The sequence below is a fragment of the Stegostoma tigrinum genome, chromosome 10 (genome assembly GCF_030684315.1).
Source record: "Stegostoma tigrinum isolate sSteTig4 chromosome 10, sSteTig4.hap1, whole genome shotgun sequence".
NCBI lineage: Eukaryota > Metazoa > Chordata > Chondrichthyes > Orectolobiformes > Stegostomatidae > Stegostoma > Stegostoma tigrinum.
The window spans coordinates 61029258-61052041 of NC_081363.1; the positions used below are offsets into that span (position 1 = coordinate 61029258).

Genomic DNA, 22784 nt, shown 5'->3' on the forward strand with positions numbered 1-22784 from the left:
GACTTGGCTTTCCAGGCTGGCGGCTTTGGAGTTAACTCTCCAAACCTCTACCTCTCTTTAAAGCACATCTCCTGGATTAAACGTTAGGCCATCTGTCCTGGTATCCCATGTGGCTTTTGTCAAATTTTATTTCAAAGAAGTTATTCAATAAATACATGTTAGTTTTGATAATTTGAGTAGCAAAGTCATTTTGTGCCTTTTGAAAAGACTGAACCAGGAGAGAGAGACTATTTTGCAGTGGTTTTTATGATCATGTATGTGGTTGAAACAGGGCATTCAGTTCCAGTGTGCCTTTAATTTGCTGGTCACTGAGTAAATTGCTTGTTCTGTGTTCTGTACGGTAGGAGATAAGAAAAATCTATTTGAAAATTTAACAATAATTTAGATTTAAACTTAAATTATAATGCTGCAAGCTGATATTTCCTTTTTATGTAGGATGATGATGATGGCCACTTACTAGCTTTGCAGATCATACGGGATCTGGTAGACAAAGGAGGTGACCTATTTCTGGACCAACTTGCAAGGCTTGGTGTAATCAACAAAGTGTCCACCCTGGCAGGACCATCTTCAGATGATGAAAATGAAGAAGATTGCAAGCCTGATAAGGTGTGCAAGATCTTTATTAATGAACAGATTTCCATAGCAAATTGATTTTTATTCAAAATTTACTGTTGCAATGTCATTCTTGCTAAATGACAACCACTATGCATACAAGTACTGCTCAACTGAAACAGTTCATGCTGTTTCTCTTGATAGTAATGCTGTCAGTTTATTTTCTGGTAACTTCCAAATTCTGTACTTCAAGACTGTGAGCAGAATTCAAGTGACAACAGCTCAGTTCCACAAAATTTACATGTAATAACTGACATCTCTGCGAAGGTGAGATGTAACTCTCGCCATTATACCTTCGAACAACATTTTAAATTATGAATAATCTTTTTATAATTTAACCCATCACCTGACACATCTGTTGATTTATACTACAGATTATATTGAACTTTTCTTTTTGTTCTATAGCATTCTAACTTTCCCTACATACTGAGATTTTGAGTTTCCATTTTCATGTGGTGAGGATTATGAAGCTCTTTTATATTCCAGAACAGATCTTTTACTTCCTTGACTCAGAGCAGTGGTTAAAATGTGGTTTGTGATTCTCAAGATGAGGATTTTAGAGTCACAAAATCCAAGGCACCTTTTTTTATGACAACCACCAATGTTAACCATCAGACTCATGTTTTATTTTAATTCCAAATGTTTATTAACTGATCTGCAATGGTGAGATTTGACTCCATATCACCAGCACATTAGCCTGACTCACTGGATTACCAGTCCAGTACAATAACACTACCACCACCTCCCCCAGGAAAAGCTGATGAATATTTTTAACAACCTGCTGAAGCTCATGTATTAGATGGGGAGGGCTTGAACCCAGCTTTCTGGCCGAAAAGTAGGGGCACTGCCACTGCACAGTAAGTGTCTTTGGAATAGCTGCTGTTGAGCATGGACTGATTACACGCAGATGAGTATACACTTACATCCACAAAAAAAAAGTAAAGAGGATTTAAATTGACTTCTGAGGCAGGATTGGTGCTGCAAAGGAAGTATCTTGTGAAAGGGAAATCATTTTCTTTAGAAATGCTGCCTTTTCATCAGCTTCCCCAATTCATTGGTCAATTTCAAACCAATATAAAGTCATATCCTGGGTTTTGAGATAGCATTATAGCAGATGTCTCTTCTGTCTTTGCAATAGCCAAAGCTTGTGCAAATCAGTTTAAACATAAGATGTGTATATAGTATTATAAAACGCTTAGCAAATGTATTGAGCCAGAAGTATTTGTAGGGAAGGAAAAGCTTTTAAGACGATATGACACTGATTTTCTGTTGTACGTAACTAAACGGCTATTATGGAAACTGTCATAAAACCATTTGGTTCTATATACTTGGTAGTCATGCATTTCGCACATCTTGTATTAGCAGAGGTGGAACTTCAGAAAATTATATAGCTAAGAATGATCAAGTTAATTGTGTGCGAATCCAGTTTACAATGTAGCTTTCATAAAGCATTAAATTTAAGAGGTTACTGCAAGAATGTAGCTGCTTGAAATATCTTTTGCGTGATGGTGACTAGGCAAGCTGCTTGGAGTCTCACTGCAACTGCCCTATGATCAACTGACGTGTGCGCACATAGTCCAACCACCTGTCAACATGCACAATCACATGCAAAAATCTAAGGCATCAAATTTGGATCACAATAGGGACAAAAGTTGATTAAGATTGAAACCATTTCTTTTGCAAAACAGTATCAAAAAAGGCATATCATTTATATTTAGATTTCTTCTTACATAGATGCCTCTATTCCAAAGTGAAGAGTACTCTGAACTAGCATAACACTAAAAAAACAAAATATTGAAGAAGCTGAAATCCTGTGTGAATGCTTTGGGCAACCAACATGTTGAGAAGCTAAACCTAGAAGTGTTGCTGTACATCATAGTTAATGGCACTAGAGATAAACTGTTTTTAAATGAACAGCAGTGTTGAAACTTTCTTTGAGCATTTACCATATACTAAGTGTTAATTCTTGTTTGTAAATACTATTCTGGTTACAATGAAGTATAATACAGCAGAATTCAATAATTTTGTTTTTTTCTGTATTTTAACTGGCTGAAACAGTGTATGCAAATTGTGAATTTGTTAAAGCAAATGTTGCTGTAGTTCTATCGATAATTGGTCAGTATTGTTCTTACTGGTATCTGAGGATTTAAGATTTCAGGTCTTGTTGCAAGTAAGTGTGGGTTCACGGTTGTAACTAACTTCTTTTCAGGATGATGAGCCTCAAGAAGATGCCAAAGAAATTCAGCAAGGCAAGCCATATCATTGGAGAGATTGGTCTATCATCAGAGGAAGAGATTGTTTATACATCTGGAGTGATGCAGCTGCCTTAGAGTTGTCAAATGGTAGTAACGGATGGTTTCGATTCATCTTGGATGGGAAATTAGCCACCATGTATTCGAGTGGAAGTCCAGAAGGTGGCTCTGACAGCTCAGGTAAAGTGTGTGTATCCAAAACACAAGCCAGTGTGGAGGTTCTCAGGTGCCTCAGTGAGCTCGTGTTCTGATTTTTGAACAGAGCTGTACAGGTAAACAATATCCCATATTTGACTCATTGAAAAAAAATTACAAGCCCTTTTTTGATTTGGTTTGCAGATGGGAGGAGCCTGCGAAATGTGTCACGTTGGCTGCTTGTCTGCTTTGTCAGACATTCTGTAGGGATGGTCAAGGCCAAGGGTAGCCCACTCTCTCTTGTCTCAATTGAAGTCCTTGAAAGTGTGCATTTATCTGTCTTTTGGTTAACTTATAGCTATTCTCGACAACAGACAATTTTATCCTACATTTTTGCTAAAATTATGTTTTTCAGTGAGGCAGTATATTCCCATTGATGTCTTTGCCGCTGGGAAGAAAATCCTATACTTAAACTCCTCTTTGTCAGCATAGGTAGAATAGGCTGCTACGTTAAACTTAGTTTATTGCAGGACAAGGAAGGAAAAATGTAAACTAGAGCTTTATCTTCCGCTTACTTGTTGGGCCATGCTGAACAAACAAATATGGCCACGGATTGGTCTTGCACATGGCCCCTGTGAATAGCAAAGCAATATTCTGAGGTTTAAAAGTGAAGAATGACAAACCAGTGTTTGTACTTTGTCATGTATTGCTTTTTTTGTGTGCGCACGCGTGTGTTCATGTTTCCTTTTTATTAGCCATAGGTCGTCTGGCCTTTGCATTGTAGTCAACTGGCAGATTTATCCCATGTTTCTCCAAGCTAATATTTTCACTTGACTCCAGGAAACAATAACATTTTGATGAAGGGTCTAGGCCCGAAACGTCAGCTTTTGTGCTCCTAAGATGCTGCTTGGCCTACTGTGTTCATCCAGCTCCACACTTTGTTATCTTACATTTTGTGAAAATGGTGGGTTTTTTGTTTCCTTTTTGTTGGAACGTTCCTGAGTTCTGCTTAATACTACCCTTCATATTACATTGCAGCTAAAATAAGGCAACTTAAATAAACAAGTCAATGTTTAACTATTTTGTGGGCCAATGTGTTGTGTAAACATTAATGTGTAACCTGGATTCAAGCTGGAACACTGCTACAAAGTAACAAGTATTTTAATATCCTGTTTGGCGTTTATACTGCAAAGGACTAAGGTCTTTGTTTATCCATTATTAATAGCATTGAATTGCTATTTGCAACAGTGATACATTTCTGACTGCTGTGTGAAATAATTTTGACTATCTACATGTGACAGAAAGCAGAAGTGAATTCTTGGAAAAGTTGCAAAGAGCTCGAAGTCAAGTCAAACCAGCAACTACTAGCCAACCCATTCTGACTGCAACTGGACCAACAAAGCTTACTGTAGGTAACTGGTCCCTTACCTGCTTAAAAGAAGGAGAAATTGCAATACACAATTCTGATGGTCAACAGGCCACGATATTGAAGGAGGATTTGCCTGGATTTGTGTTTGAGTCCAATCGGGGGACCAAGCATTCGTTTACTGCAGAAACATCACTTGGTAAGGATACAGATAAAATTGTAGAACATGATATAAAAATATTTTTAGCTTTCCTACGTGCAAACAGAGCTTGCAGTCCTTTTGGCTGGTCTTGTGATTGTAAAATGCATAAATGCAAGCCATCACAGGAGTCAGAGCTGTACAGCATGGAAATACCTTTCAGTTAAAATTGCCCATCTACTCCCATTTTGCCAGCATTTGGCCTTTGTATTTGTGTACCAACCTAGGTGCCTTTTGAATGTTGTAACAGTATCAGCGTCCACCACTTCCCGTGGCAATTCATTCCATACATGCACCACTCTGTAAAGGTTGCCCCGTAGGTCCCTTTTAAATCTTTCCCCCTCACCCTAAATGTATGCCCTTGTGTTTTGGACTCTGCTACCCTGGGGAAAAGATAAAGGCTGTTTTCCCTGTCTGTGTCCTTCATGATTTTATGAACTTCTGTAAGGTCAATCCTGACCTGATGATGCTCTAGGTAAAATAGATCCAGCCTGTTCAGCCACCCAGAGTCATACAGCATGGAAACAGACCCTCCGGTCCAACCCACCCGTGCTGAATATAATCCCAAACCAAACTGGTCCCACATGCCTGCTCCTGGCCCCCATATCCTTCCCAACCTTTCCTATTCATGTACTTATCAAAGTGCCTTTTAAATGTTGTTCCCACATCCACCACTTCTTCAGGAAGTTCATTCCACGTGCTAACCACCCACCGTGTAAAAACTTTGCCTCATGTCTTTTTTTTTTAAAATCTCTCTCCTCTCATCCTAAAACTGTGCTCCTAGTCTTGAAATTCCCCATCAGCTGCCATCAACTCTATATCTATACCTCTCATGATTTTATAAACTTCTCTCTGACCACCTCCTCAATTTCCTACACTCCAATGAAAAAGGTCCCAACATATCCAGCCTTTCTTTATAATTCGAACCTTCCATACCCGGCAATGTCCTGATAAATCTCTTCTGAACCTACTCCAGCTTGGTAATATCCTTCCTGTAACTGGGCGACCAGTATTGAACACTTCGAGAAGAGGCTTCACCAATGTCCTGTACAATCTCAACATAATGTCCCAACTCCTCTATTTGATGTGCTGACTAGTGACAGCAAGCATACCAACTGCCTTCACTATCCTGTCTCCCTACAGCTTGACTTTTAAGGGACTGTGAACCTTCACTCTTTGTTCAGCAACACTCCACAGGACCTTACCATTGCCTTTCCAAAATGCAACACCTTGATCTAAATTAAACTCTGCCTGTCCAATCTGATCAAGGTCCCATTGTACTCCTGAGGCCACCTTCTTGGCTGTCCACGAGACCACCAATTTTGGTGTTATCTGCAAACTTGACAACGATATCTCCTGTATTCACATCCAAATCATTTATAAAAATGACCAAAAGCAGCGGACCCAGCACTAATTTTTGTGGCACAACGTTGGTCACAGGCCTCCTGTATGAAAAGCAACACCCCTCTTCCACCTTTTATTTGCTGCCTTCGAGCCAGTTCTGTTTCCAAATGGCTAGTTTTCTTTGGATTCCATGTGATTTAACCTTGCTAACCAGTCTACCATGTGGAACCTGTCAAATGCCTTACTGAAGCCCATGAGAAAGAAGAATAAGTTGATTTAAAGCTTATCTTTTGTTTTCAAGGATCAGAATTTGTAGCTGGCTGGACTGGTAAAAGGGGTAGAAAGCTGAAATCAAAACTGGAGAAAACTAAACAGAAGGTAAGCTTGCACTCAGTTTCAAATATGATTGAAATTATTTATTAACATGAAAGGCACTGACCACTTATGATTAACAAACTTTTTATTAATCCATACTTCCATGAAGCCAATAAAATTAGGGATGCTCAAGAGGTCAGAATTATTGGGAGCGTGGATATCTTGGAGCATTGTGAAATTGGTTACAGAGGGTCTAGGTAGTGGAATGATGTGAAAACAAAGATAATTCAAAATGAGACCTTGCTGGGGGCGAGTGTAGTTCCTGAAATAATAAGATGACAGGTGAACGTGCCTTGGTTCAAGTTAAGATTTGGGCAGCACTACTGAATTTCAGTCACAGCAGTGCGTACCATCCATGTTGTAGAAGTTCACCAAGGCTCCTTCCATACCCATGGCGCCTGCCATCTAGAAGGGCAAGGGCAGCAGATGCATGGGAACACCATCATCTGCGTGTTCCCATCTGTGACACTGCCCATCCTGACTTGGAATTATATTGTGGTTCTTTCAGTGATGCTGGGTCAAAATCCCAAAACTCCCTCCCTAACAGCATTGTTGTTGTACCTACACCAGCTGGGTTGCAGTGGTTCAAGAAAGGTTCAGATTCTCAAGGACAGGTAGGATGGGAAATAAAATCTGATCCAAACAGCGATGCCCATATTTGATGACTCATTTTTTTTCAAAAGTGTGTTACCAGCTGCACAGGCTTGAGTTCTGGGTCTCAGTTTTCAACAGCACCTTGAATTACCTGAGGTATATCTCTGGGGCTGAACCCGTGTGGATAGCACATTCAGTGAGGCGGTCACACTGCAAGTTAGGGGCAAGCTGGTAGAGAATGGGTAACCACCGTACCCACCCTGACTAGTTAGTTTGCCAGTATGACAGTGACTTACTTGCCTCATTGTTTCCTGTTGGCAAATCGTCTTTCCATGCCATTACTCACAATACCCTGGTGCTTTTACCCGATGTCATAACTTATCTAATTAACTAGAAATATATTTGATTTTGAAAGAATTTTTTGCCAATTTTTCTTTGCAGGTGAGAACCATGGCCAGAGATTTATATGATGATCATTTTAAGGCTGTAGAAAGTATGCCTCGAGGTGTGGTGGTCACATTGCGTAACATAGCTACACAACTTGAGAGTGCATGGGAGCTTCATGCTAATAGACAAGTAAGTAAAATTCAGATGTTGGAACACATGGAATGGATATGAACAGACTTGTCTCTGTTGTATATAATATTGGCTGGTAAATATTGCCGTTGCTTTTCAGAGAATTTTAATTGAAATTGAAACATAATTCAGGTATTTGCTGTTGGGCGTTTTTGTCATTGGCAGTTCAGTGCCAGTCTGTCGAAATGCATGCTGTGCTGTGAAAACATCTGTAGGATATTGATAATAGGATGTTTATTTCAGGGTGGGGCTTGTGAGACCAGTTCCTTCAAGCTTTGCGGTTAATTGATTAAAATCTCCTGACCCGTGGTCAGTAATGTGAATGCCGTTCATTGTCAGCACCCTGTATGTTATGCTCTGAGGCTCACTTTAAGTTCACCTGATTCCCCTAGATTGCTACCTCTAACTTATTGTAGTTAGAAGGATGATATGAATAAATTATGGTGAGTATTCCGAAGAGCTGTCGAGACTCAATTATGATGAATTGTCAGTTCTTGTTCTTTTGTGTCATCCTTAGGAACATTTAGAGGAAGAAGAGAGATTGAAATAGTGGATGAGGAATTGAATTTGCGTGTCTCAATAGGAAGAGACATTGTTGATTCTTTCTGGATCCTCTACTTCCCCTTTTGTCCCATAAGCTTCCCCAAAAGAGAGTCACCAAGGTTCTTCTACAGATAATTGCACTCTGTTGGGCTGTGTGCTCCTTGCGTAATAATTAGTGATGCAGTTCCATCAGACTTTTAGTATAATGTGTGAAGACGGGTAAGAAAAGCAGCTGTGTAAAATGAGACTTTGAGTAGGATGAAAGCATGTAAAGATATCTATGAAGGACTACCTGAAAGTCAAGACTGGGTGGGAGCATTGAAAATAACTCTGCCTCAGATTGTTACAAAAGCCCTGTAATAACGACTGCTGAAGTAATGTAACAGTGAATCACAGGCAGGTTAAGTTTGGTGCATATTTGAAAACTTCAAGTAGATCATTTTGCCATAGCCAAAAACGTCATGTTTTCAGTTGGCAATAATTACTTTGACCGTTGTTCACCTGTAGTGAGACAGTGCATAACCCATGTAATGCTTCCCTCATTCAGAAGTACTATCACATCCTCATTGATGAACATGTATTTTTCCTGAGTTCTACAGAACAATGCAGATGACATTCTTGTAGCTACGTTTTGCAATTGCTGCAAACTTATTTTTTGGTGTGCTACTTCTTCTAAGTTGCTGCAGACTTCTAAATCCTGTAGAAGCATGGAGGTTACTGCTGTACACATTACGTTAAAGATCAGTGTTTGATGATTAGTTCTTGTCATATTTGTCCAGCCTTGCAAACTCTAGCCTGTCAGTGTGTTTCTTTAGCGAAAATCATGCTTCTCTTTTACACCTGGGAGCTTGTTCAACCAAAAACTTGAAACTAAGATACTACCAAGCAATAAATGTGAGGGTGGACATTTGCAGAATGGTGAACATTTTGAGATGAATAAGATGATGCATTTTGTTTTTCAGGGTGTGGATGGAGAGGCTACATGGAGAGATCTAATGAAAACTGCCCTGGAGAACTTGATTGTATTATTAAAGGATGAAAACACAATATCACCATATGAAATGTGCAGCAGTGGGCTGGTGCAAGCACTTCTTACGGTCCTCAACAATGTTAGTATGAGTTTGTGAAAGAGCCGTTGTTTATTGTGGATCTGCATTGTAAGTTGCGCCATTAACTTTTGTTTTGCTCTGTAGAATGTGGACTTAGATGTGAAGCAAGATTGCAGCCAACTAATGGAGCGAATAAATGTCTTCAAAACTGCATTCAGTGAAAATGAAGATGAGGAAAGGTAGGTGGAGATTTTCTTAAGAGATATTTATTTCGTAAACAATTCATTTCAACTTTGTAACAGAGCATTTTCTTTTCAGTCAGCCCGCTGTTGCCCTTGTTCGAAAGCTAATAGCAGTGTTAGAATCTATTGAGAGGCTGCCTCTTCACCTGTATGATACCCCAGGCTCTTCATATAACTTGCAGGTATGAGAGAGAATATTTAATGCTGAACTCTATTCTTTTGTTTTCTTACAGCCCCAGATGTATTAATCTGTGCATGTAGTATTTTGCAGTTACTCCTTGTTATTTATCAAGTTCCACATTTTCTGTGAATAGCATTTTTTCTCGCATACCCAAGAAATAATATTTGTTCTCTGCAGTCAATTTTTTTTAAGGAAAAACCTGTAACCTTTTTTGTCATAGCGTGTGACCTTAAGTGCAAAACATTTTTGAAAAACTGTTAATCTAGTCACTGTGTAGGATCCAGAAATGACTGGGACTATTTGACATTGCAGATTTTCTGCAGTTGTATTCCAAAACACTGGATTCCCTTCTGCTTCAGGCTCCTACCTGACATTAGTTATTACTTTGTAAGCGGAGTTCATAGTTTAATTCAAATTTAAAAGTAGTCATGTAACACTTACTGCATTTAAGTTGAAGTTGAGGTGCAATTCTACCAGTCTGTTTAGCCTGTTTTTCATTCCTTCAAGATCCTGACAAGAAGACTGAGGTTTAGATTGGAACGTGCTCCTGGGGAAACATCATTAATAGACAGAACTGGAAGAATGCTTAAAATGGAACCATTGGCCACTGTTGAATCCTTGGAACAGTATCTTCTTAAAATGGTAAGTAACCTGATGTAATGACCCAAAAGTCAACATAACAAATCAGAGTTCTCCAGGCAGAAACAGTCCAACTTCTCCATGCTGACCAATTATCCCAAGTTAATCCAGTCCCATTTGCCAGCATTTGACCAATATCCCTCTAAACCATTCCTACATATGTTCCGTTCCAGGTGTCTTTTAAATGTTTTAATTGTACCAGCATCCACCCTTTCCTCTGGCAGCTCATTCCATACATGCACCACCTACTGTGTAGGAAACATTGCCCCTCAAGTTCCCTTCTAAATTGTTCCCCTCTCACCTTAAATCTGTCTCTTCTAATTTTGGACCCCCCTACCCTGGGAAAAGACCTTGGCAATTCATCCTATCTATGTCCCTCATGATTTTGTAAATCTCTATAAAGTCACCCCTTGGCCTCCGCTGCTTGTGGGACGATGACCTCAGCCTATGGAGCCTTTCCCCACAGCTCAAACCCTCCAACCCTGGTAGCACCCTTATAAATCTTTTCTGCAGCCTTTCGAGTTGAAGGATATCCTCCCTACAGCAGGGAGGCTAGAACTGAGCACAGTATTCCAAAAGTGGCCTAACCAATGTCCTATACAACTGCAACATGACCTCTCAACTCCTGTTCTTGGTGTACTGACCCATAATGTCTCTAAAGAATGTTGAAGAATAAGTGAATATGTAACATATTCTGGTTATAACTTCAATTTTTTTTGTTCAGGTGGCAAAACAGTGGTATGATTTTGACAGATCGACATTTGTATTTGTCCGTAAACTACGAGAAGGACAAACATTTACTTTCCGGCACCAGCATAATTTTGATGAAAATGGAATAATATATTGGATTGGGACAAATGCCAAGTAAGATACCAAGTTAAGATTTTTCGAATATGACGTATGTATTTTGTACAAAAAGCTTTTAAATATTTTGTAAATATGTATGTGGGAAGTCTCAGTTCTTGAATTAAGCACTTGGCACACCAGTTGTTTACTTGGGGGAGGTTTGCTCACTGTGTATTTTTGGACAAAGTGCCTCAAATGTTTTGTGCATTTGACTATTTTCCAAGAATAGAAGGTTATTTGTAAGGCTGTTTTGATTTTGAGACACTGTCAGTCTGCATGATTTCTTGTGCTCATTGCAAATAAATCTGACCTGAGGCTAATCTTGGAAGTTCCTTGTAATAATCACACTTATTTCGGTTTTGCAACAGCAAGTGAGTGTTAGTCATGCACTGCACTGTTTGGAAACCTCCATCCAAGTTGTGACTTGCAGCTGATGAAAATTTTATCCATCATTTGAATACTGTCTTACCGTATACTGTATAATTTGTAGCAGCTGCTCTGTCTTGTGAGTAGTATATTTGCTTTCGAGTGAGGCTGTGTACTTTGGAAAACCTGATTTGAAGAGGCAATTGATTTGAAGTGTATTAGTTAAATTATAGTAGAATAATTTTCAGAGTCATGGTGGTATGACTTAAGTAATATTGGTAACAGGAATAATGATCTGTAAATAAAACAACCACAGTTTAGGATATTTGTTGAATTTCTTTTTTTATTTAAGAATCTTAATGTTGAATTGCAGAACTGCATATGAGTGGGTGAATCCTGCAGCTTATGGCTTGGTGGTTGTAACATCTTCGGAAGGGAGGAATTTGCCATATGGACGGTTAGAAGATATTTTGAGTCGTGACAGTTCAGCCCTTAATTGCCACACGAATGATGATAAGAATGCTTGGTTTGCAATTGATCTTGGCCTTTGGGTGATCCCATCAGCTTATACTTTACGACATGCTCGTGGTTATGGTCGGTCTGCTCTGCGGAACTGGGTTTTTCAAGTTTCTAAAGATGGACAAAACTGGACAACTCTCTACACTCATGTCGATGATTGCAGCTTGAATGAGCCAGGGTGAGTCAGCAGGATTAGGATAAATTACAATCGAACACTGATTTAATAATATAAAGAATATGTAAATTACAACTGTCACGTTTTAATGAATTACGTAGATATATAATGCAAAGCAGGTACATTGGCACAACTCTGTACTTGTGTTTACCTCTATGCCTGACAGTATCCTGATACCACATGCCTGTACTGGTCAATAATTAGAAGCATAACAGATCACCTCGCTCTTCAAGCTCATTTCACCATTCGATCTGAATTTCACCTCAAATCTGCATCCCTGCTTAAAAGATTCCCTAACTCTTAGTTAAAATGGCCTTTTTTGTTAAGCAGGGACCCCTAAAAGAGAAATCCTTTCCACAAACGCTTTGTCAAGCTCCCTGAGAATCTTGCATGTTTCAATCAAGTTGTCATTTACTCTTTTGAGCTCCAATGGATACAATTATGACCAGTCTAGCTTTTCCTCATAAGATGGCCTGCACACCCAAGGTGGGAATCAAACTTTCTCAAAGCTCCCTCCAATGCATTTACATCTTTAAATACACAGTTCTTCGATATGTTACCCTCAATTTTTTTAAAAAAAGCATTCTTTGTTTTTCCTAATAACTTGCTGTGCTTTCAGCTTCCTTTTTGCTATTCATACATGAGAACATACATGTCCCTCTGCATCTCCAAGCACTGCAATGTCTCACCTTTCACACAAAAAAACTTCTTGCCAAAATTTACAAGTTCTCATTTGTCCTACGCTTAACTCAATTTGCAGATCTTTGGCATTACCTATGTGCTTTTGTAGCTGCCTTATGCCATCTTCACAATTTAATCTTCTACTTATGATGGTGGAAAGTTGCATCGGTATGTCCTGCTAATAAAAAGGTGGACACATCCAACTTGGTCAATTACAGTCGCATTAACTGGTTAGAGTTATGCCTACCATAATGAAAGAAGGTTCTCGTTGGAAACCAGTGAGCCCCAGGACATTGCAGGAATTGCTCTGTGAAGAGATCCAGACCCAACCCTTTTGTGTTTTTTTTTTTGCTGAAGTCCCCACAATCACTAATAGTATTATTGGGTCTGAAGCCCAGAATTCAGTTGTGCATAACACATCTGACTCTCTCAAGCCTGTCAACTATTTCCAAGGCACAAGTCTACCACCTCACTCTAAATCATGTGCCATTTTGTAACTATAATCACTGTTTCTTCATTTGAATTAAAATTCTTAAACTCTTTCCCCCTCTGCCAGTTGGAGCTTATGGCGCATGGATTGCAGCAGTTCAAGATGGTGGTCATGTGCTGTTAAGGCTGGGCAGTAGATGCTAGCAATAGCAGTGACGCATACATCACAAGTGAACGCAATGTGTCCCATTTAATGTGGAGCGTACAATTATTGGAAGCAGGTTGTCACCATTATCTCTTGTCCGAGTTTCCATAATTTCAACAGCTGTATCAAATTGCCCCTTAATTTGCTTCTTTACCCACCACTGACGAGATTTTTAGTCATGTAAGCTTGTCTGGCATATTGCTTTAGTGATACATGTATGTCACTTTTTATTAATTTTTAAAAAATATCAGTGGACTAGTGAATTTGTGTTTTTTACTTCTGTTTTCCTAGTTTCTTTCCTGTAGTTTGTAGCCCAAAGCATCTCCCAGCGCTTGTGGACTTCTGTATGGAAGTTCATCTTGATTTTCATACTCTATGCTCAATATTCCATTTTCTTTGAATAGTTTAAATACTTGAGAAATTACTCTCAATGTCTTGTCTTGTCTGGTGAACTTAAAACCTCAAATCTCTCTCTTCTTCCACTTTATCTGGTATTCGCTCATTCAGCAAAGGTTTTTCTAATACAAAAATGTGCAACCACGTGTACTGTGATTTGAATTCAGCTGTTTAATTAACTTGCTTCTGGCACCTTACTTGACCCTGATCAGAATTTCCCAAACTTCATGATATCCATTGTGATGGCTACCCATTTCACCTCTAATGATCAGTTATTCCCGTACTGGATGGATGTGGGAATTGGTTCCCTCGTTGTTGAAGAATCTAAAATCTGAAGCAAGGGTGATTGTGAATCCTACAAAATTACAATGTCATTGAAATGATAAGCCATAGATACGGTAACATAGAAAGGATAAAGATTGTTTAAAACTAGTGGATTATGATTCATGTAGTGAAAGGTGAAAATACAGATTAAGTGTTAGCCTAAATTGAACAGAGCTAGATCCGTATGATCATGTTCTGGTATCTGTACGTTCCTTGAAACTTTTTAAAGTTATTTTTCTGGTATTTTTGTTTTTCACTTGGTTCATAAATGAGCTTCAGCCCTGTGCCTCTGTACCAGGTCTCTTAAACGAGAACTCTTCTGAAAGTAAACATTTACAAACAACTTTCTGTAGACTTGATTCTTAATTCACTATTATAAAATGAAATGAAACTCTTAAATGCTTCATATTTCTAGCACTGTTTTAATGATATTGCAGCCACCTTTGTGAATACTAGTAAAATCTTTCAACGAGTGTGAAGAGCTAGTGTGGATCCTAAAACTTGTTTTTTCACACTTGGTAAAATTTAGGTATATCTGAGCAATCAGTTTGCTCATTAGCACTGATCAAAAGATTTGACATTTGTGGACAGGTATCATTCTGAATTGAACTGGATAAATGTCTTGATAATTCTTGACACAATTTAAAATAAATTTTCCAGATCTACGGCAACATGGCCTCTGGATCCTCCAAAGGATGAGAAACAGGGATGGAGACATATTCGAATTAAACAAATGGGTAAAAATGCCAGCGGGCAGACTCATTATCTCTCCCTGTCTGGATTTGAATTGTATGGGACAGTCTCTGGTGTGTGTGAAGACCAACTAGGTGAGACAGTTGCTTTAAAGCATTAACATTTCAATTATTTTAAAAGCATTAATTTTGTAAAACTGTAATCTAGATGTACTGCTTTATTCACTTCACCTTCAACTTAACATTGAACTGTACAGGACAATGATGTTTGTAACGTGCCTTGAGCAAAACCTCTTGTTGCCGCAGGAGAGAAGTTGCAGCAATCAATTGAATTGGGATGGCAGATTTTACACATTTTTTTCTCCCACAGTATTTCACAGAAAAAGCCAACTACTGTTTGAGATGCAGAAACAAAACCGCTACTGCAACCAGTTTCTGATCAAATGAAAGAAAGTATTTTATGAAAGCTATTTTAAACCCTGACTGATTTTAATTTATTTGATAGTGTAATTCTTCACATTGCAAATTTTCATACATAGGAACCTATACCCTCCCAAAAAAAACACAATGTAGCCAAGCATTTCACCTTTCAGCATTAAATGGAAGCACAGAGAGCAAAATCTCCCTCAATTCTCTGGCAGTCCCTTCACCGGAGGCCCTTTTGCCAACCAATCAGCATTCTTTATCAAGCACTTTAAGCTTTTGCTGACTATGAAATTTGGCATATTTGCATCAGTTTTGATGAGTTAGGATAAAAATAAACACAAAAATTGCCATAATTTCTCAATTTTGTGATTTATAAACCAGTTATAGGTCAGTTTCTTGACAAAATTTGTACTTCTAAGCCTACGTTACACATACAAAGCTTTTTAACTTTCTCCAGAGTGATGAATTTTGGATTTTATTCATGTATTTGCGAGAACAACAGCATTGTTGGGTATCTTGTTGCTGATTGTGAGTTTATCTCTCTGTAGCCTAGCAGCCAGGTCTTGAGGACCAGCTGCATCAGCAACGCTTCAATGCAGCCATCTACAAGGACTATGGTGAGGAGGAACTAAGGCCCTTTTTGCAATGTCCAAATGCTGCATTCGGGTTGGGGGTTCCTGCCATGGGAGAATTGGAGGTTGTGCACCAGATGTTGAGGAGTGTCGGTGTGTTTTGGGATCTGCCCTTAATCGTTCGGTTACACCAGAAAGTGAACAATGTAGGGGTAGATATGAACAAATATTGCACAGCTAGTCCAGATCTCCCACTCTGAGATCGTTGTCAGTGACATTATTGGTGTCCCAGGTATCCCTGTCAGAAGTTTAAACTTCCTTGGCAATTGCAGTACATGTGTGAGATTCAGGATTTCCCATTATTTCTAAACCCCAACAGTGGCGACATCTTGGCATTCACCAGTGTTGCATTAGTAGATCTGGCCCCTGTGTTTAAAGATATAAAATCATGACCAGCATAGCTAAGGTGATATCAAGAAACAGCTTGAGGTATTGAACGCTGCAGAGGTCCTGGGCCCAAAGAGTGTTTCAGCAATAGTACTGAATACTTGTTTCTAAAATAGATAAGACGAAGAGCAGAGATCTTTTCCCCAGGGTAGGGACTTTCAGAACCCGAGGGCTTATCTTTAATGTGACAGGAGAACGATTTACAAGGATTCTGAGGGGCAACTTTTTCCACATAGAGGGTGGTTTGTATGTGCAGTGAATTGTCAGAGGAAGTGGTTATGGTAGGTATGGTTAACAACATTTAAAAGATGTTTGGACAGTTGAAAAGAAAGGGTTTAGTGGTTTATGGGCCAAATGCAGGAAATTAGGACTAGTTTAGTTCAGAAACTTGGTCAGCATGGATGAGTTGGACTGAAGGATTTGTTTCTGTGCTGTGTGACAAAGTAATAAAAATACCAAGATAATAAAATGTGAGGCTGGATGAACACAGCAGGCCAAGCAGCATCTCAGGAGCACAAAAGCTGACGTTTCGGGCCTAGACCCTTCATCAGAGAGCTCTCTGATGAAGGGTCTAGGCCCGAAACGTCAGCTTTTGTGCTCCTGAGATGCTGCTTGGCCTGCTGTGTTCATCCAGCCTCACATTTTATTATCTTGGAATCTCCAGCATCTGCAGTTCCCATTATCTCTAATAAAAATACCAGTTTGATCGTATTTGTTTTGAGTGTCTTTAGTAGTTAATTAACACATTTGATGCAAATCGACAGTCTTAAAAACAAATTTATTTTTCAATCATAATCTATACCGTTAGTTGAAGCATCCTCCGTTCCTTTTCTATCAGAGGAGGTATCATGATCTCTTTTTAATGTTCCTTAATAGGCAAAGCAGCTAAGGAAGCAGAAGCCAACTTAAGGAGACAAAGACGCCTTGTGCGTTCTCAGGTTTTGAAGTACATGGTGCCAGGTGCACGTGTAGTTAGGGGCATCGATTGGAAATGGAGAGATCAAGATGGCAATCCACCAGGTGAAGGCACCATCACAGGAGAACTGCATAATGGTAAACCAGTAAGATTTTGTTTTTACTGCATTTAGTGTTGTAAAGATTACATGTGATACTGGTATGCAGCAGCCTTGCAGAGAAAACCTGGGGTGTTTGTTTTCAAATTCAGTCATGGTTAAAACGAGTCCAGGTTTTTGTGAAATATAAGTTCAGGTACGTAATTGTGAAATACATCTACACTTGTAATGCTTCTTGTGGTGTTGCCAATGAGTTACACTTTTGTAGTCCTTCCTATTTCGCATGCATTTCATGACAATAACTTTCATTCTAGCTTGAATTAACACCCAATAGTAGAATGCATAATACTGTAAAATGAAATAAATTGTAACCAAAAGCAACATGAAATACATCAGCGTTTTTGACTGACCATTTGCTTTTGCTGAAGAACAAACTTAATTTCGGATGCAACTTGGTTGAATTTACTTGGAATTTAGAAGTAGGCAATGTCGTAGTGGTATTAATCCGTTAACCCAGGTAACGTCCTGGGGACCTGGGTTCACATCCCACCATGGCACATGGTAGAATTTGAATTAAGTAATAATCAGGAAAAAGAGTTAATCACTGTAGAGCCATTACTGATTTTTCAGCAAAATCCCATCTAGTTCACAAATGTTCTTTTAGGGAAGGAAATCTGTTATCCTTACTTGGTGTGGTCTACATGTGACTCCTGTACTTGATTTTAACTGCCCAATGGGTATTAAATGCTAGCCTAGCCATTGATGCCCACATTATAAGACCATAAAACATCAGAGCAGAAATCAGGCCGTTCAGCCCATCGAGTCTGCTCCGCCATTCATTCGTGGCTGATAAGTTTCTCGACTGCATTCTCCCCATAACCTTTGATCCCCTTAACAATCAAGAACCTATGTATCTCAGTCTTAAATGTACTCAATGACCTGGCGTCCACAGCCTTCTGTGGCAGGGAATCCCACAGATTCACCGTTGTCTGGCTAAAAAAGTTTCTCCTTATCTCTGTTCCAAAAGGTCTTCGCTTTACACTGATGCTGTGCCCTCAGCTCCTAGTCTGTCCTATCAATGGAAGCATCCTCACAACATCCACTCTGTCGAGGCCATTCAGTATTCTGTCATTCATTCTATTCATTCTTGTGAATAAATTAAGAAAAAACATCACCGTGCAAGCTAGCTGAAAACACGTGAGGATAGGAGCTGAGAGAATCACTCGTATAAAGATGCTTTTCTTTATATCATTCATCTTCATGTTCACCTTCTTGAGTCGTTAAAAACAAGTTAATAACTAAAAGCAGTTATTAACATATTCAGAGACAGTGGGAACTGCAGATGCTGGAGAATCCAAGATAACAAAGTGTGAAGCTGGATGAACACAGCAGGCTAAGCAGCATCTCAGGAGCACAAAAGCTGACGTTTCGGGCCTAGACCCTTCTTCAGAGAGGGGGATGGGGAGGGGGTTCTGAAATAAATAGGGAGAGAGGGGGAGGCGGACCGAAGATGGAGACAAAAGAAGATAGGTGGAGAGGAGGGGATAGGTCAGTCCGGGGAGGACGGGCAGTTCAAGGAGGCGGGATGAGGTTGGTAGGTGGGAAATGGAGGTGCGGCTTGAGGTGAGAGGAGGGGATAGGTGAGAGGAAGAACAGGTTAGGGAGGTGGGGACGAGCTGGGCTGGTTTTGTGATGCAGTGGGGGGAGGGGATGAGCTGGGCTGGTTTTGGAATGCAGTGGGGTAGGGGGAGATTAGACAAAGGGGGTGGTTATGGGTATCCGCATGGGCCCAAGCTATGCATGCCTCTTCCGCACCTACACTGACCCCAAACCCCACCTCTTCCTCCGTTAGATTGATGACTGTATCTGTGCCGCCTCTTGCTCCCAAGAGGAGTTCGAACAGTTCATCCATTTTACCAACATCTTCCATCCCAACCTCAAGTTCACCTGGGCCATCTCCAACACATCCCTCACCTTCCTGGACCTCTCTGTCTCCATCTCAGGCAACCAGCTTGTAACTGATGTCCATTTCAATCCCACCGACTCCCGACTCCCACAGCTACCTAGAATACACATCCTCCCACCCACTCCCCTGTAAAAATTCCATGCCCATTCCCAATTCCTTCGCCTCCGCCGCATCTGCTCCCAGGATGAGGCATTCCACTCCCGCACATCCCAGATGTCCGCATTCTTCAAGGACCGCAAATTCCCCCCTGCAGTGGTCGAGCACAACCTTGACTGTCTCTCCTGCATTTCCCGCAACACATCCCTCACACCCCGCCCCCGCAATAAGCACCCTAAGAGAATGCCCCTCATCCTCACATACCACCCCACCAACCTCCGGATACAACGCATCATCTTCTGACATTTCCACTGTCTACAATCCGACCCCACCACCCAAGACATTTTTCCATCCCTACCCTTGTCGACCTTCTGGAGAGACCACTCTCTCTGTGACTCCCTTGCCTGCTCCACACTCCCTTCCAACCCCACCACACCTGGCACGTTCCCCTGCAACCGCAGGAAGTGCTACACTTGCCCCCATACCACCTCCCTCACCCCCATCCCAGGCCCCAAGATGACTTTCCATATTAAGCAGATGTTCACCTGCACATCTGCCAATGTAGTGTATCCACTGTACCTGGTGTAGCTACCTCTACATTGGGGAAACCAAGCAGAGGCTTGGGGACCGCTTTGCAGAACACCTCCGCTCGGTTCGCAATAAACAATTGCACCTCCCATCCTGAACCATTTTAACTCCCCCCTCCCATTCCTCAGACAACATGTCCATCCTGGGCCTCCTGCAGTGCCACAATGATTCCACCCGAAGGTTGCAGGAACAGCAAATCATATTCCGCTTGGGAACCCTGAAGCCCAATGGTGTCAATGTGGACTTCACAAGCTTCAAAATCTCCCCCTCCCCCACTGCATCCGAAAACCAGCCCAGCTTCACCCCCCCCCCCCCCGCACTGCATCACACAACCAGCCCAGCTGGTCCCTGCCTCCCTACTCTGTTCTTCCTCTCACCTATCCCCTCCTCCCACCTCAGGCCACACCTCCATTTCCCACCTACCAACCTCATCCCGCCTCCTTGACCTGCCCGTCCTTCCTGGACTGACCTATTCCCACCTCCCCACCTATACTCTCCTCTCCACCTGTCTTCTCCTCTATCCATCTTCGGTCTGCCTCCCTCTCTCCCTATTTATTTCAGAATTCTCTCTCCATCCCCCTCTCTGATGAAGTGTCTAGGCCCGAAACGTCAGCTTTTGTGCTCCTGAGATGCTTCTTGGCCTGCTGTGTTCATCCAGCTTCACACTTTGTTATATTAAAATATTCAGCTTGGTAACTAAATTATCAGGACCAACATTGCTGTTCTTTTGTCCAACTTCGTTAGAGAAGAAAGTATTGCTTTGACTTTGAGATTGTGAAATCTGTGCTGGAGAGTGAGTAAATGTGAAAGTAATTAATTGCCTCAGTTTTCACCAAGGTGACAAGATTGTAGGCATACCCAAGCAGTATCTGGATGAATCACAACTGGAGAGAAATATTCAGAAGCAAGGAGTTCCAAAAACATTTCATAGAATTCTAAACAGTCAGAGCAGTAATCCTAACTTTTGAAGTTGGTGGATTAGGTGGTGGTAAATAGTCTTGTATTCAAGAAAGGGTTATGTTGGAAAATTATAGGTAGTAGACAATGGGAGTTCATATTACAGGATGAAATGAATTCTTTAATAGCTTTAAACACACCAATACACCACTTAATCAGGATGAAGTTTTGAGGCAGGTTGTGGTTGGTTGATGTCAAAGTGCAGAAGGAAACCGTTCGATACCTCATGGCTATGCAAGCTGTCAAAAGGAGAAATTACTTTCCCCAGCCTTCTCCCTGTCAGACAATTATCTGACTTTGATTCAATTTTCTTCCACCATACACTGGCTGTGCATTGTAGGTTCTCTAGTGAGAGGGAAGATTCGGAGGAAATCATTAGTAGGAAAATGCTGTTAGGGAGATTGAGTGATTAAAATTAAAGGCTAATGAGAGAGATCCCCAGAGCCTGATAACCTATATTCCAGAGAATTTAAGGAAGTGGTCCTTGAGCATTATGGATTGGAGGGTAGCTTACGTCACCCCACTAATAAAGGAGATTATTGACCCAGTTGACATCGGTCATGAAAAAAATGCTAGATTCACTTATTAAAGATTGGGTTGCAGAGCACATGAAAATATTGATGGGGTCAAACAGTCAGCATGGATTAATGAAAGATTTATCGTGCTTGACAAATCCACTGGAATTTTTGCATATCTATCTAGTAGAATTGGTTAGGGGGAGCCAGTCAACAAAGAATAGTATAGGTCCTCCAAGTCATCAACCCTGTGCCCACACATGACACCTTTCTAAACTAAAAACCACGTGCCCCTACGCAGTCCATATCCCTCTATATCACTATTTACTTGGACTTTTAGAAGGCTTTCTATGAGATCCTGTGTCAATGATTATGTACTGCCACGGATGGAGAATTGGCTGGCAGACAGGAAAACAGTATGAATAAACAGGCCACTTTCCAAGTGGCAGACAGTGACTAATGAGTAATGCAGGCCTCAGTGCCTGGACCACAGCTATTCGCATATATAGTAATGATTTAGATGAGGGATATGTCTCCAAGTTTGCAGACCATATAAACCTAAGTGGGAGGATGCACTGTGACAAGGATGCAAAGATGCTTCCATGTGATTTAGATGTGTTGAGTGGGCTACTGCGTAGCAGATGAAGCATAAAGTTAAAAGTAATCCACTTGGGTAACAAAAATAAGCAAGTAGATTATCTCAATGATAGTAAATTGGGAAAAGGAATGTGCATTCAGACTTGGGTGTCCTTGTACACCAGTCACCGAAACTAAGCATGATGGTGCAGGAAGTGATAAAGAATGTAAATAGTATGTTGGCTTTCATAGTGTGGGGGTTTGAGTACAAGCGTAGAGATGTCTTGCTGCAGTTGCACAGTGCCTTGGCATATTGGCCTCTGTGAGGAAGAATGTTCTAGCTATGGATGGAGTGCAACAAAGTTTTCTGCCAGATTGCTTCTTGGAATGGCGGGAATGACGTTTGAAGAGACTAGATTGGTTAGGATATACTCACTGAAGTTTAGAAGAGTGAGTGAGGATTCTCAAACCTATGAAATTCTAACAGGACTCAACTTTGTAAATGTATGAAGGATGTGGCTGATGACTGGGGGGGGGGGGGGGGGGGGGGCGGGGGGTGGGGTGGGTGTCTAGAGCTAGAGGTCACAGTCTAAGGGTAGGGAGTAGGCCATTTAGATTGAGACGAAGAGAAATGTCTTCACTCAGAGTGGTGCACCTCTGTCACAGAGTGTGGTTGAGGCCAAAACATTGCTTTCAAGAGAGATAGATACAGTTCTTAAGGCTAAAAGGATTAAATGGCATTGGGCAAGGGCAAAAGCAGGAGTAGGGTACTGAGTTGTGTGATCAGCCATGATCATGTTGAATGGCGGAGCAGGCTTGAGGGACTGAATGGCCTCCACCTTTTTCCCATTTTTTTTTTTGTATTTCTCTGGATAAACCTGGATCATT

General features: G+C 40.7%; 1 protein-coding gene across 6 annotated transcripts in view; it reads left to right on the forward strand.

The window, feature by feature from the left end:
• Window positions 1-22784, forward strand: part of hectd1 (HECT domain containing 1) — a 91157-nt gene that overhangs the window by 44313 nt on the left and 24060 nt on the right. For all 6 annotated transcript variants that reach the window (XM_048537451.2, XM_048537448.2, XM_048537445.2 and 3 more), the window contains exons 12-24: window positions 436-606; window positions 2822-3044; window positions 4301-4564; window positions 6210-6286; window positions 7319-7453; window positions 8959-9105; window positions 9190-9284; window positions 9364-9469; window positions 9976-10110; window positions 10832-10971; window positions 11693-12016; window positions 14709-14875; window positions 17062-17238. In XM_048537451.2, the coding sequence (XP_048393408.1) occupies window positions 436-606; window positions 2822-3044; window positions 4301-4564; window positions 6210-6286; window positions 7319-7453; window positions 8959-9105; window positions 9190-9284; window positions 9364-9469; window positions 9976-10110; window positions 10832-10971; window positions 11693-12016; window positions 14709-14875; window positions 17062-17238 (2161 nt within the window). The remainder of the gene's footprint in view (window positions 1-435; window positions 607-2821; window positions 3045-4300; window positions 4565-6209; window positions 6287-7318; window positions 7454-8958; window positions 9106-9189; window positions 9285-9363; window positions 9470-9975; window positions 10111-10831; window positions 10972-11692; window positions 12017-14708; window positions 14876-17061; window positions 17239-22784) is intronic.